At 39.9% G+C, this 16,622-nt stretch overlaps 1 protein-coding gene across 3 annotated transcripts in view; it reads right to left on the bottom strand.

Moving 5' to 3' along the window:
- klhl13 (kelch-like family member 13) overlaps positions 1-16,622 on the bottom strand; it is a 51,716-nt gene that overhangs the window by 19,952 nt on the left and 15,142 nt on the right. The window contains exon 1 of one of the 3 annotated variants that reach the window (XM_053485157.1): positions 9,269-9,366. The exons of the other annotated variants lie outside the window; for them this stretch is intronic. Coding sequence (XP_053341132.1) covers positions 9,269-9,366 — 98 coding nt within the window. Of the gene's footprint in view, positions 1-9,268; positions 9,367-16,622 lie in introns of those variants that run through there. 3 annotated transcript variants of the gene reach the window in all.

The following is a 16,622-nucleotide window of genomic DNA, read 5'->3' as shown; positions in this document are numbered from 1 at the left end:
GCATAACATATTCCTTTAATAATTAATCATTAAGGGACACACAGACCCAGACTGTCATTAGGACATGCAGGAAAGGTGCTGCAGGTACTGGCCTAGAGAACATCTGTTATTACCACACACACACACACCTCGAAACACTCTGCTTTTATTAACCCAGCATCCCTTTCAACTCAGCTGGAACGCTTCCAAGCGCAGGCACACACACACACACACACACAAATGCACCTTTTGCTCTTTTCTCTCTTTCAACTCGAGGCGATGGGATGCGGTTCAAGCAGACAGGTCTGCGTGTTCGCCGAAGGAAATGTCAGAAGTGTTTGATGGTTGTCTTGTAAATGCAAAAGACCAAAAAAATAAAATAAAATCATCAGAGCGAACAGCAAGAGAGAGACAAAGACTATAAGATTTTATTAGGAAAGAAACCTGGCTCCCTCGGCATCCAGCCTGTCGCACCAATGGATCAAGAATCCATAATAAATTCCTCATAAGACAATATCTGATGAAGTCCACTTCCTGAGTTACGCCTCGCATTCAAAACTGGAACATCTTCATGTCACCATGGAAACTGTGGAGTTTGGGCACCTTCCTAAATTTTTGCCCACTCGTTTACTGAGTAGTGGATGGTCGTGTGACAATGCCCAGTAGAGACAGGGATCAGTTTTGCCAATTTGCGTATTGTTTTTATATACGTTTGCATTGGAGGTGGTAAATTGTTGCCGTTCCTCAATGATCCTGTAGGTGGTGCACTCTAAAGCATTCGCACATTGGTGGGTAGCACAGCATCCCATGTAATAGGAGCAAATAGTTTGCTACATTTGTTAAGAATCGCAAAACAAATCAAATTGGCACCTGGATACCGTGATATCAAATCGGCTGGTCCCCGGTGATCCTGGTCCCTAATGTCCAGTGTTTCAAATGTTACACAAAACTGGACAAAACTAGTAATTTGTCTTTTTCTAGTTCCCACCTATTTACGAAAGCATCTAACATCTAATATTAAAAGCATCTACATATTTACTTAACACAAACGTTATGCAAATGGCTACGACGCTCTCCGCTCGATCTCGGTCACCATGACATCTCGTGCTCATTTCACCTCCACCGCTTAATAAGCTCTCTCCATCCTCCCACCTTAGTCTTTCATGTCCACCACTCCAAAAATTAATTAGCAGGCCTTCACTTGATTTGTACCCTCCCCCCACCTGAATGTTTTGTCCCCCCCCCCGATACACATTGCAGGTCATGTTAATATGAGCCTGTCTTCAGTGGAACGTTCTGGACATGTAATCTACCCAAAAGCAACTTTTCCTCCAACAGTTTCCAGTTGTTTCCAGGAAATAGGACGATCCCCTCATTTGCTCAAGCATCATGAAGTTCAATGTAAAATCAACCTCAAATGTACATGTAACCTTTCGCAACATGCCATTATTTGTTTATTAAAAATGAAGCTAAAAAGAAAAAATATGAAACCCCTCTTTGCTGCTTCAACAAGCAGGTGTGCAGACCTCTATAAAAGCAGATGTTTTGGCAGTTTGCTAGTCAATCAGGAGTGTGTGTGTTCAACATTCCACAATGAGAGATTATTCACAAGCGATGAGCATTCAAGACAGTTCCCAATCTTGACAGGAGTGAATGTCCCAGGATATTAACCTCAAGGTCAGACCATAAAACGCTCAGAGAAGTACAAATGCATACATAAATAAATAAATAAATAAAAAGATACTGAGTCTACAGGCCTCACTGAGCTGGTTGACTGGTAAAGTCCATGACGGCACAATTAAAAGACTGATCAAGTACGGTTTGTTTGGAAGGGTGGTCTGGAGAAAGCCTCCTGCTGCTAAAGATGGATCTACAAGTTATTAATGAATGAGGGGTTTTTAATCTTGCCCACTTTTTTTTCTTGTTTGGGAAAAGTTGTGTTGTTCTTCATCTGGAGTTGTATTTGCCTATTAATAAGACCCTCTACGAGTAGCTAATTATAAAATTAATAGAGGGGTTACAAACTTTTGCAAATGCCTGTAGATGGTGAAGGATTCAGTTTGCATTTCTGGCTTTTGAGGTAAATGCTCACATATCTGCATCTTTCTGCAAGCTATTAATATTTATGGCATTAGGCAGCTGCATGTATCCAGAATGACTCACAAAAGTCAAAGGACATTACAGTTTACATTCACCACACTTACACAACTGAGGAGTAAAGGGTTAACGGTGGTGATGGGCTTAATGATGACCTTTTCATTCAGAAGTTTTAACCACTTAACTTAACCAAAAGGTTGCACTCTGCAAGGTGTGAACCATGCCTTTACCTAAATTCCATAAAGAGTCACCTGAGAACATTAGGAGAACTGGAGTTTATGGCACCGCTTGCCCATAATATCCAGGCTTCCCAGTAAGGGTTCTGAAGGCAAGAGATTATATTTACAGAATTTTCCAGACACCCTTTTTCAGAGGGGCTTACATAAGTCTGCATCAATAAATATATCCTTACACCTGTTCACAGGGTTACCGACTTGAAGTACCAGCAGCCGAACACTGCTGGGATGTTCTTTTTTAGGTAGGTCTTTAAACGTCGCTTAATGATATCTGTAATGCCAAGTTACTATCAATCATAAGGAAGTTCATTTCACCACCAAGATGACTGGTTAGTAAACAGTCTAGATGCAGGTATTCCTTGATCCCTGAGCGGTGGTGGGACCATTTGAGCAGTACTGGAGGATCTCAGGGAACACGATGCTTTGAGGGAAGTGGGTGCTGGACCGTTTTTGCCTTTGTAGGCAAGGCAATCAGTATTTATCAAATGCAGCAGCTTGAGGAAGCCAGTGGAGGGAGCTGAGTAGTGAGGTGGTGTGGCAGACCAGCAGGGCAGTGGTAGTGCAGATGTAAATGAGCAAGGCTACTGATTGGAAGGACTGAGGTTCTAACCTTACCACCACCACATAAAAATGTAAGTTGCTCTGAATAAGAGCGTCTGCCAAATGCTGCAAATGTAGTCTAGTCTTGAACTGAACAAACACTGAACAAGCACCTGAGTGGCCTGTGTGGAGAGAACTTGACAAATGCTACTAATGTTGTAAAGAGGAAACCGAATTGAGCATCAAGATTAGCAAGGAAAATGACAGTTGATTGTTCAGGGTTGTTCAATAATAGTAAAATTAACTTGAAAGAAGATGGAGCTTCTGTATGGTCTTTTCACGCAAACGTTGCAAAAAAAAAAAAAGACTTTTTAACAGTAATACCGTCCAAACCCACCCAACCACCCAAGCCTAATTAGTTTAAGGATATACCCAATAATGCCAGCCACAAGATTTGAACCTTTAAGTTTCCTGACGTCTTTGAAGAACATCCTAGATCTGTAACAATAATATACTATGCCCTCATACCTGCATATAAAGTGCGACAGGTCTTTACTTCTGGCCACTTAGCGCTGTTAATCCGAACATCTTGCGGAGTTTAATTTTCCCCACACAGGACCAATCGTACAAAGAAACGGCACACCAGGGGTCAGGAATTAAGTTTGGCAACAGGCCACACTTTATCAGAGCTATTCTCATGGCCTTCTAAAACGGTTATAATGATGTGCTTTTCATGCCACAGGCTGTACACACTACATCCTAGATTTGTTCCTGCTTGTTAAGCAGAACAGGTAAAACATTCTTAGGGCAATCACTTTCATGTTTCGTTACATAATCTTGTAACTACCTTTAATAAACCACTCAATGTTTTGACAAGTCCCTCGAGACTGATTAGAGTTATTAAAAATCAGACTTTGACACGGAGTTAAACATGAAGGTTATAAATAAGGTCAATACTTATGAGAAACACGGTTCTTTACATGAAAATGGTGTTAAACTTGCATTTAACAAAAACATGTAAAACAATCATCGATACAATAGTTTAAACCACTAGTACCACCTTGGAGTTGATTATTTTCCTTTAACAGTGCATCCTGCACAGCATTTTGCCAACCACTACAACTGTTTATTTTATTATTATTTTTTTACATTAAAGAAGAATGTAGTGTTACCTTGGCATACCAACATCTCACATTTTTGCAAATTTTCGCCTTAAGAACTGAAATTTACCTTGACATGCCAAGCATTTTTCACGGCTACGAGCAACTGAGCCGTTTGGGTGTTGTCTGGTAGCCAATCAAAACTTGTTTGCGTCAGTGGAAACCCAAACAAAGCATGTTTACATATTTTTGTGATTTTTTTTTTTTTTTTTTTGCGCAAGATTTAGTGAAGACAAGTGCAGGAGCAAGAAGAAAAGGAAGCCGCTTTCAGTTTGTTTCTTTTTTATGCAGCCGGTGCCCAGAGGAATCATGAATTAAGGTTAAGTGATGTTTAATTTTTTTTTTTTACATAGTTTACTTGATGTACAAGTCTTTTCTAAATATTTTCATTGTTTTTTTACACAAAAATATAATTATATTTTTAAAAATCGGTAGGATTGGTAATATTTTTGAGTGACTGGAACAGATTACCTGCATTTACATTATTTCTTATGGAAAAATGCGTCTCGCAATACGAAATTTCGCCTTAAGAACTCGCTTCTGGAACGGATTAAAATCATATGCTGGGATACAGCTGGTTAACAAAAACCTGTCCTGAAATTGTTCCTGTGTACTTTTTCCTACAACAGTTACAAATTGCTGAAACTAGAGACTCCCTATGTAGCCTTAACGTTAAATTAAGTTAGGGTTGGTTTGCCTCATGAAAAGAACTACCATCAAACCTACCGTTCAAACAGAACTGAGGATTCACCAGATCCAATTTAATGATTAAAAATGACTTAAAAAATGAAAATTGGTGACAGTAAGAAGGTAGATTTCAGGCGCTGAATATTAAATCACAGGCACTTTAAATTTCTATGTGAATCCCACGAAATGATTGGAACAGATACGCATAAAGAAGCAATAAACGAGACACCGTGTTAGAAATATATATTTTTTCAATGAGCACTGCTTTGTGTGCGTATGCGAGCACGTTTTGTTCTGATGTCAGCATCACAAGTTTGAGGTGAAAATTAAATCCCTGTGTTTCCTTTCATCACTGCAAAATTAAACACCTCTGTCCATGACGCTAGAGCTAGGTGTAAAGTGTGCGATTGTGTGTGTGTGTGGGGGGGTGATATCAGTCATCCTCCTCCTCCTCCTCTCTCTCTCGCTCTCTTTTTGCCAGAGTATTGATGAAGGAGGAAAAGACCCATTACATGATAAATGTGTTTTTAGAGGAATAACACGAGGTGTGCAAGAGAGCGCCTCTCGCTCACAAGACATCCATTTTCGGTTACTTAATGGCATACGAGGGCACAGAAGTGACAAGAGAGGATGACACACGTTATGGTTGCGGCAATTATGCTAAAATGGTTATGTGACAGTCAGTCAGCCGAGACGTGGCAATTTCGCCTGTATTCAAAAGGAGGAGGACGCCCAACGTCGGAGCGCTGGCTTAACTGGATCAGAGCTGGTTTCATTTCGGTTGAAATCAAGCAGGACTAAAGAACAGCCTTTTGCTGGTGCTGTTGTTGTGGCTTAAGGAGCAGAGCTTGACTTTCAAATGGACATTTCAACCAAGATATGACAAATGCAAATAATAATAATAACAAGAAGAAGACTACAAACTTTTTCACCCACAGTTGCTATTCCAGAAAGAAAAAAAATGCAGCGGAATGAGATCTCTTGGATCTCTAAATTAATTAGCCGCGCCCAATTGTTACTGCGTCACCCCCTCTAATTATGAGCTGATTTTAAATAAATACATAAATACAAACTGGAGTCCTGCAGCCTATTCATTTTTCAAAACCTGAACACTATAGCTGTGTATTTGATTATAGGTCGATCGCACTTTTTAAACTTTAAAATGTTAATTTCTTCAAAATTGACAAATTTCTTTAAAATGTACCACAGTCACTGTGGAAACCAAAACGCAAACTGCTTTCATCTTCTGGTGTTTTGCGAGAGTGTATTTTAACTTTATGGGAGATTGGTGCCATACCGCCATCTACTGGACTGGAGTGTGGCGTGGAATATTTATTTAATAATTTTTTTTTTTTTTTTTTTAATAGTATGCTTTTGTGACATTAGGGCTAGTCGAAACCGATATACTGACGGTTACATGTGCACTGCAGAGAAACAGTTTCACACAGTGGACGGCTCATCTTTAAAAAACCCAGCAGGATTAAACCTTAAAACTCAACTATCAAATTTCTGATACTTTATTTAAAACCAAAGTTACCATGCTACTAGAATACGGGAATGATGTCACAAAAAATATAAAACTCAATAAAAAAAAAAAAAAAAAAAAAAAAAAAAAACGATTATATTCTTATTTCTCTTATGTTTAATTTTTGGGTCATCAGCAGTCGTGTTAGCATTTCACTTCATATGTATATGACAAATTCTAAAATTGATCTTGTGCATCTGTGCTACTTCTTTGCCTTGTTTTTGCTCCTGCTTGTTTGTATGGCTGGTGCCATCGAATTAAAAGATCGCAAAAAATTAGTTTACAGTGTACACAAGCTCACATACTGAAAAAAAAAATGATTCAAATCAATGGTTAAACCAATAGCGCTGGCCAAAACAATAACGTGAACCCGACATTAAAGCGCTAACTTCTTACAGGAATGACAAAAACCAACAACAAAAAACAGAAATGTTTTAATAGAAGAATCACAAAAACAAGTCAGTAAAACTGTTTTCTGACGCGATTCTAAAACGACTCACAGGACATCCAAGTTAGAAACGCCTCTGACGCATGTATGAGACAAAAAAAAATTAACAAATAAACTTGTGTCAGTACTGTGTGGGTTTTTCTTCCTCCCCTCATGTGTGTAAAAATCCACCCTTGTGCTGAACTTCTGTTAGCAAACAACGCTAAGTGTAATTACTCTGGATTTTTAGTCAAACGATGCGTTTTCTTTAAAATGTATCTACACATCTGTGTGAAATGTTGATATTGCAGACATTTCTGTCACGTTTTTAACGCGATTCTGTCCTTGCCACGCCTTCGTCTGAGGAAACGATCAGCTAGCTGACTGGAACATAAGCTAGCTACAGTGTGAGCAGAGGGATTAACTGGTTACCTAGCAACAGAACTCTCAGATTTTCTTCATTTTGAACCACAATCTCGTTCTCTTTATACATGCGCAAGTACACACACACACACACACACACGCACTATGATATTCCAACTGTCATGGGTGTGTCAATCAAAACTTATGCATCATAAGAGCTTTTCATGGTTACAGATATCAAAAAGGTGTGTGTGTGTGTGTGTACATAACCCAGCTCATCAGATACATCACAAGTTTATAATCACAGATGGTCTACAATACAGATTAATTTTCGAAGGTAGTTATCGTTATAATGCAGTGTGTGTGCGTGTGTGTGTGTATATATACACACACACACGCATGTGAGAGGCAGAGAGAATTAATTTAACCACGTGTGTAGGAAACAGATAGATCCAGAAGATTGAGCTCTCTAAATATAACCCACCTAGCCTACTATGCACCCCCCTACACACACACACACACACACACACACACACACACACACACACACACACACACACACACACACACACACACACACACGAGATGTAGGAGGCAGCAGTAGGGGGAATGTTAGGAGACAGGGTAAGAAGACAGGGAGAGGACAAAAGCACCCCACAGCAGAACTCACGGACACACACACACACACTTAAAAATAGAGACAAGGCCACAGCTGAGTTTGCTGAATAAAGCTGAGTCCATGATCCAGTGTCAGCACACACACACGCGCGCACATACACACACACATATTATTCCTTTCCTCCATTTGACTATTGACACATTTATTTTAATTTAAAAAACAACAACAATATCTGATGACGTGGGGGATCCAATGTCATAAAAATATATATATTTTTTTTTTATGTGAGCAAAGCTCTTCAGGTTCAACTAAAACCATTTCGAAGCTCAGTATTTTGTTATCAGTATTGTACGAGTACTGATATCGACTGATACACGATGCTTTAGTGTCAGAAACAGTGTAATGTCTAGTTTATGGTTTTTGAGCTGGACTTCACACTCGTCTGGCAACCCTGAGGACAATCACCGTAAAAGTCTATGAATGGCAGGGTTTGGGATTTAACTGCAGACTGCAGAAATGTGTTATAAGGAAAAAACGACCGATTCTGCAGTGTAACTAACTATTTTTCTTTTAAACCAAGCAACAATGAAGTAAAGGTTTGCTGCAGGGGCCAAGTACTATACTCCATTGTAATCCATTAAAGCCTCGCCCCTTTTCTTTTCTATTGGCTCGCACCCATACACTTGCCCATTTTTCCTTCTTTCAACACCTCAACCGAGGGCGTTTTGCACATTTCTTTCCCTGGCGTTGTTACCGAGAACACCTGACCCCAAAGCCTGGTTCGTTTTTGATCCGTCGGAACACAACCGTTCTGCGCTCAGAAACCGCACCCGAGTCCGCTGGAAAAGGTGTTCTTATGCACGGATCGAATCAGACGTGGAACCAATGGTACGTGAAAATGGAAGTGGACACGACATCATCGGTGACGTACGAATCTCAGCCACAGTAGGAAGGCACACGAGGGCGTCATTTTTCAAAAATATTAATAATATTAGGCGTAGCGCAGCTCACAAACCAACTAGCTGCCTGCGTACTGCCACCTGCTGTATCGGAGGGTGAAAACGCGAGTACAGAGAACAACAACAACAACAACAACTACTATAATAACTTAAACGCTGGCCCGTGAAAATAAATCGTTCCTAGTGTGAAAGTGCCCTTAGATTGCTGACTGTTCACTTCCTGCCTGGTGTATTCGAACCCTTGACAGGTGTCAGTGTGAGGAGATAAGAAAATGTTATTTACGTCACCTGTCTAAGGTTTTATGTTATAGATGTTATGCAGTATATATAGATTTGAGAGAGAAAAAGAGAGAAAATTGTACCAATCATTCCAGCAAAGCTACGTACCATTTCTCCCAGCACTGCCCGGTGCATTCGCACGCACAAAACGATATAACAGCTGGTGTGTGCGCGAGGAAAGCTTTATAGGCAAGAGAGCCGTGTGAAAGGAGAGGAGGTCACAAGCATCAACGCCGCATGAACGGGACGCTTCTTTTCAGCTTGCGTGTGCTTGTTTTGTGCACACACGTATTCGCACGCACGCGCCCATCCACACACGGAAGGCAAGGCGATAACGGGCCATCAATTTCTAAAAAGGTGTAAATGAACAGGATGCTTGCATTGCAGGTTTACTCACATGTAAGCCGGTGATAACGGAGAGGACCGAGAGGTTTTAAGCACAGGCACGGGGAATTTCCAGCTCACAGGAGAGGCGCTTTTCCATTTCAGCGGCATGTTTTGGGGGAAATAATAAAAAAAAAATTAAAAAATATATATATTTAAAAACCTGTCACGAGCTCCGGACCATGGACGCTCTTCCGGCCAGGGCTTCCATCCCAACAAAGCCCGGGCCGAGAGGAGAAGGAGGAGGAGGAGAGAGCGGAGGAAGACGGTAATCGGTGTCGGTGCACTGACGCGCTGCTGCTGAGCGAGGCGGCTCCGGTCTGAGCTTAGCAGCGTGTGCTAGTGATTAGCCGAACGTGCAGCATGTAGCTGGGCACAGAACAGAAATAAATGTAAAAAAACAATAATAACAACCCGAGCATCTCCTGATGAAAATGGAAAAGGAGTTCACCCAGAAGAGCCAAAAAAAAAAAAAAAGAGAATTACAAAAAAAAAAATAGAGAGAGAGAAAAAACCTGGAGACGCGGCGCTGCAGCCAAGCGCGCGCGAGAGAGGATGTGCAAGAGTGGCACTGCGAGTGAAGAGGAGCGGACTGCAGAGAGAAGGGGGAGAGAGAGAGAGAGGGGGGGAGGTGGGTGGGGGAGACAGGGAGGAGAGGAGAGAGAGAGAGAGAGAGAGAATGAGACAGAGACAAAGAACGAATGAAATAGACGGAAAGTAAAGGAGACAGATAGAGACAAAATAAAAAGAGAAGCCGGAGAGAGCCACAGGGACGAGGAGACAAACAGAGTAAAAGATGTATAAAGACACTGATGCAGTGAAAGTAAACGAGAGGAAGAGAGTGAAATAGAGAAACAGAGAGAGAGAAGAGACACTATATCATCATGATTTATTTATTTATTAGATTTGTATTTAGCCGTGATTTACTGAACGCTACTCATTTAGTGTTTATCGTTTGTTTATTTATTGACACTTTATTTACAGACTATTATTTAATCAACATTGCATACTCATTGATGAGTTATTTCTTCAATCAGCTGCCATTTAACCATCTTGTTTATTAATTACTGTATTTCATCAGCTACTATTTACTCAAACTAATCATTTATTAAATTGACTTCTTATTTAATCGGCTAATTGGAAAATTACTAGAGATAGGGGGGGAATCTATTTAGCTATGAATCAAGATTTTTTGTGGTGATTGCACACCACACTGACACCAAAACGATAAAAAAAAAAAAAAAAAAAAAACGAACAAAAAAAAAACATTAATGAGAGAAATTAACCAGTCGATCAGTCAGGGAGCAGAATCGTCTGGTTTTCAGTTTGATTGGACGCGACGGTGATCAGACTCGGTCAGACGATTCTGTACCAAGCCCAGAAGCTTCCGAGTGGAAGAACAGAAACATTTTTATGAGGTTACATTATCAAAAAGAAAAACATTTTAAATCATAATCACATGGGCGGCACGGTGGTGTAGTGGTTAGCACTGTCGGGTTCGATTCCCGGCCAGGCTCGATTCCCGGCTCTGTGTGCATGGAGTTTGCATGTTCTCCCCGTGCTTGGTGGATTTCCTCCGGGTACTCCGGTTTCCTCCCACATTCCAAAGACATGTAGGTAAGGTTAATTGACTTTCCCAAATTGCCCGTATGTGTGTGTGTGCACTGCGATGGATTGGCACCCTGTCCAGGGTGTACCCCTCCTCATGCCCTAAGCCTCCTGGGACAGGCTCCAGGTCCCTGCGACCCTGAATACAGGATAAAGCGGTGTAGAAGATGAGTGAGTGAGTGATAATCACATGTTAAAAGATCTGATCTGCATTTTCCTCCAATCTCCAAACCGTCTGAAACCCGCTCATTACACACACTTACACCAGCAAGCGCTAAATCGCATGGTAGTAGCCCTGCGCGATCGCAGCCTCTCGACCTGCGCGCTCACTGTCGAGTTGAGTTTCTGAGACTTTGGAGGTGTTTGCGGCGGGAAAACAACGCCGTCTCTTTATAACCCTACAGGTGGCGCTCTCTGAACTATTCACACATTTTCATCCCGGGTGGAAGGAGAGAATTATTTGCTTGTTTAGAAATAATAATTACGGCGGATAACAGAGATACGTTATGCTCAGTTAAATGTTAAACTCTTGTATTTGAAGTTAGTTTGTAGTGATTAAATGCGGCGCTTGGGTTTTAAGTGAGAAAACTAATGTTCTAAGTAACAGGCTACATTTAACTACTCATTAAACTTTCAAAACTAGCAAAATCGGGTAAAAAAACATTATGCTTATAGAATCATAATTTTAATTGAATTGACACAGAGGTATCACAATAATTTTGTACCGGAAGGTGACCGATTCCCATCGCTAATAAATAAATAAATAATTTTAAAAAATCCACACACAATCTTATATATACATATTATACGCACAAATATATTCTTCCAAAAAGCATGATGGATAAAACGGGACAGTGTAAACGAGGACACGCAGGGACACGAGCGCTGCCTCTGGGCCGATTCTCTCCTGCCGGGTCAGCGCTTTCTCAAAGAAGAAGAGAGATGGCTTAAAAAAAAAAAAAAAAAAAAAACGCTAAAAATAAAAAATAAACTGTGACTCGTTCCTGCGATTACGTCGTTCTCTGTTCGGAGCGCTGACAGCACGTCAGGGGAGCGCGAGAGGCGAGTGCCATGGTGTGTGAAAGAAAAGGGAAATGTACTGAAGCGATCAGAAACACCAGGCACAAACAAACTGAGGCCTGAATTTAAAGCAGCGGAGGACACGGCAATTTTGAGAGATATAGCAAGAGAGACTAGAACAAGCCGATTTTAAAAATGCTTATAGCGTCCAAAATGGTAAAAGGACAAAAGACAAACACACACTTGCCTAGGACATGGATCCAGACGCACACCGAGCTTCTACCCTCTGCTGGACGCATGAGGCACTGAGGACACGGGGACGTGCTCGTACACGGCGCTCCTGTTTAATTAAGTGTAAAATGTGTGGTGCGTGGAGGCTCGTCTATTCCTAGCGGTCTATTATTAGGGGTAATTAAGTGTAGAGTGGGCACGACGACGAGCACGGTAGAGAACAAGGAGAGCACGGACTGGCTCCGGACATCAAACCACCCAAACTCGATTCTGACATGCACTTCACGAGTGCATTATGGGTCCATCTGAAGCCACGGCGCTCAAAGCAGAAACCGCAAAGCTTGTACAATAATATACATTTTAACGCTGGTATTACTTTGGGGTCGAGTTTCTATTTGTGAGGCAAATTCGTTTCTGACAAAAGTGTCACGCTGACACGGGCGAACAGGGTCGTGCGTCACTCATCGGACCGGCGAAGGCGTCCTGTAGGCGAGAAACACAAATCGAGGTGGACGGTTTCATCCCGCGGACGTATTAGATGACAAGCGAGCTTTCTGCTTAGATACACACAAGAAGAAGCCGACTGGTCGTAAGGTCGGAGCAGGAACGCATCTTACGTGAGAGAACACGTACTAACCTGCCATGGACAGGCCTCCTATGCTGAAAAAATGTGAGAAACAGAGAAAAATCAAAAGGCGACGTAGCCTTGTAGGAGAAATGAGACGTTTTAAGCTTGGTTATGGTTCACACAGATTTTGGAATCACCAGTGGAAACTTCATGCTGGGAATTAGATCCAAAATGGACTATCTATTCCTTTTAATTAAACATGAGAACTTTATTAATGAAGAAGTTACACACACACTCATTGTGAACTTGACTATCATTGGGTTTTCAATGCACTTTTTGAGCTCGACTTCCTGGAATCGTACAACAAACACTGCCAAAACACAGTACTGGTGCTGATTTTATTCTTTTTTATGTTACACGTATAATACTGTGTTGATGCAACATTTAAGTGATCTTGCTTCCCTAAAAATTTCAAGTTGCTAACTTTGGCCGTTTTGGAGAGATGATTTTATATGTACCCCCAAAATGGGTTATACTGGCTTACTTTAAACAATCATTTAAAATCCAAATGATTACCATTACTTCATGAGTTGTTATTGGTCTTTCGGCTGCTCCCAACAAGGGATCGCCACAGTGGGCACTTGGTCCGCACAAACAAGCTTGGCACAGGTTTTACGCCGAATGCCCCCTCAATTTTACCTGGGTTTGGGAGCGGCACTGCATCCAGTGGCTGGGGTTTGGGCACTGGCTGGGAATCAAACCCAGGACCTTCACATGGCAGGCGAAACACCTTCCACTGAGCCCCTATTATTTCTTCATAAGGATTATTGGAGTAAAATTGGTGGAAGCTTCTTTTATATGATATTTGTTTTGGTAAAAAGCATAAAAAGCTAAAAATCTGTAGTGTCCGTAACCATGGCAAATGCAAAATTGTTAAGATATCACAACATGTTTCTCAGATGAAACTTGGCTGATTTAGATTTCACATGGAAAGACATAAACCTGAAAAAGTGTATTATTCTGTGAAATACATTTGAATTGAACAAAACAAAAAAATAAACACTAAAACATAAAAGAGCATGAAATAGCATTTAGCAAATGTGTTTCTTTTCATCTGATGAAAACATTAAATGTGTATTTATATTTATAAAAAAAGAAAGAAAAAAAAGCATGGATCAAGAGATAAGCATTAAGTAGTATGAAAAATGGCCTCATATGATTCAATCTGAAAATTCACTTTTTATTACTAATACCATGTTTTGGCAGACAGTAAATTTAGCTGAAGTTCCCAAAATGTCTCAATTTTCAGAGCCCAATGCCTCTCAACTTCCTGTTACTGATGATTGCCAAGAGCTGGTAGTTTCACTGTGCAACATCAAAAGTGTTTGTTAACATCATCACTCATGGGATTGACCAACTTACAGGACAATAGGAAAGTCGAAGGAGCTCTGAGAAACAGGATCTTAAATTTACACAATTTTGAAATGTCCCTCGGAGACGTTTCTAAACTACTGCAGATTCCAAGATCAGTTCTAACTATTGTATAGAAGTAGAGTAGCTGGAGTTGGAGGCACTCTGCCAAGGTTTGAAGAAGACTCACCCTCACCAACACCCTAAGCTGAGAGGAACAATCGAGGAACCACCAAGGTGCAGGTTTGCCATAAACTGCTTAAGAACCAGTGATGTCACTGTCTGGAGTCAAGCCAGTTTGACATCCACATGGCCTGAAGGGCTCCTGGGGAATAAGAAAGCCCCTGCTCCAAAATCCACACCCTCAAGCTCGACTAAGGTTTGCAGCTGACCATGTGGACAAAGGAAAAAAACTTTTTATATGAACATTAAGACCAAAAGGTACGTTAGGAAGAGTAAAATTGAGAGTCTATCCCAAGAATACAGTACCAGCCCTTTAGCATGGAGGTAGTAGTAGTATCATGTTTTGGGTCGGTTTTATTGCCCCATAAGTGAATAAAATAATTAAAAAAAAAAAAAAAAAAAAAAAGGAGGACTACCTCAAAAACTTATCAGAACCTCAAAATTTCAGCTAGATGGTTAAAGTTAGGACAAAATCGAATCTTCCAACAGATCAATGACCTCAAACACACATCAAAAATGGTTGTGGAAAGAATAAAGCAAGCCAAGTTCAAGCTTCTGGAGGGTCAGCACTATTTTGGATCGTGCTTAAAAGTCAGGTTGGTGCCAGAAAAACTAACAAATATAACTCAACACTACAAATTCTGCCAACAGGACCGGTCAAATATCCAACCAGAATTCTGCTTGCTCATAGCTAACAAAAGTGTCTACTAAAAGGTGGGCGTTCAAATAACTTGTGCTGCAGGTATAATTTTCAATAATTAAAGATGTATTTAATAATGAATAAATGAAAGATAAATAAGAAAAACAACAAAATTAATGCTAAATTTATAATCCAGTGTTTTTTTTTATTATTATTATTTTCATTTAGCAGTTTAAACAATACATTATTTCCAAACAAATGTAATTACATTGTTCTCTGCCAATCAATTTTCTTTTTTAACATAATACAAAACTAAATAATCAAATAGGTATCTCTTAGAGAATCCTATCTGGAAGTCAACACTTGCTGAAAATAATGTGGAAAAGTGTAAGTACACTGAATTAAGTATGCTTTCCACTGCTTCATGATGGTCTGCCCAGAAAGGTTTATCTCATGGCACTTCCAAAATACACGCCATTGACTGGCTTCCTGAAACCCACCCTATCTCCAGCATTTGGTGTCCCCTCCCTCAATATGTGCCTTCGGTTTTGGTGTAAGAAAGAATCTGATAAGACATTTCCACCCAAATTTCCGCCATATGTGAGAGTTTGTACTTTTCCATGGAAATTTACATACATCAAGCCATTCCTCATTTGATATTAAAAAAAATTACCCTCTTTCCCCCCCCCATTTTTCTTTAATATATTGTGTAGAGTGATTTTTTTTTATCTCAAGACCTTTATAAAATTTGGATACGACACCTTTATTTGATTCACCTTAATTAGCACCTATGAATATCTTTACAATTGGGTCGTCAAAGTCTGTTTTACTTTTGATGTTGTTTTCAAAGTGATTGCGTAGCTGGAGATATCTATAAAAATCATGTTCCTCAAGATATTCTTTTTTCAAACTTTCAAAGTTTCTCTCTTTTTTATAAAAGAGTAGAATATTGTTATTCCTTTTGAGACCCATGACCTATGAATCTATAATTCATTCTATTTGGTTTAAAATCAGGGTCATAAGCACACCATTGAATTCTTTGTAATTTACAATCCAATTTATACTCTTCTTTTATTGTAACCCATATTTTTAGTTGAGCTTTAATCCAGGAGTATTGCACCTTATCTATAAATCTTCCCGAATTTTTATGTGCCAAAACAGCTTGAATTGGGGGATCATTCATTATTGTAAGTTCAATATCTTTCCACCTAGCTTTATACGCTGGATTACATACGTTAAGTAAATATTTAATCTGGGCCACATAAAAATAATCCCTAAAATGGGGTAATGCCACACCTCCTTCCTCTTTTAAAAGCTGTATAGGTTTGAATTTAATCCTGGGTTTTTTTGCCAAATAAACCTGGAAATGATCTTATCTAATTCAGACTTGCGTGTTCAGGGAATTTCTACAGGAAGAGCTTGAAACATATAGAGATACCGTGGAAGGATGTTCATCTTTATTGAGTCAATTTTATGACTGAGGCCAAAAAAAGAAATGGCATTCCATCTATGAATATCATCTTTGATTTGTTAACAGTGGGCTAGCATTGAAAGTTCTTTCGTTAAGTGTATCCCCAAATATTTCAGTGAATTCTGAAGCCAATAAGTAGGAATTTATCTCTAATATGTTTTGGAGGTGTATAATTCAAAGTCAAAGTTGATGTTTTTTTGTATATTTAATTTATATCCTGCATATCTGCCAAATTT

Source organism: Clarias gariepinus, chromosome 24 (assembly GCF_024256425.1).
Source record: "Clarias gariepinus isolate MV-2021 ecotype Netherlands chromosome 24, CGAR_prim_01v2, whole genome shotgun sequence".
Lineage (NCBI taxonomy): Eukaryota > Metazoa > Chordata > Actinopteri > Siluriformes > Clariidae > Clarias > Clarias gariepinus.
This window is presented reverse-complemented; position numbering and strand designations above follow the sequence as displayed.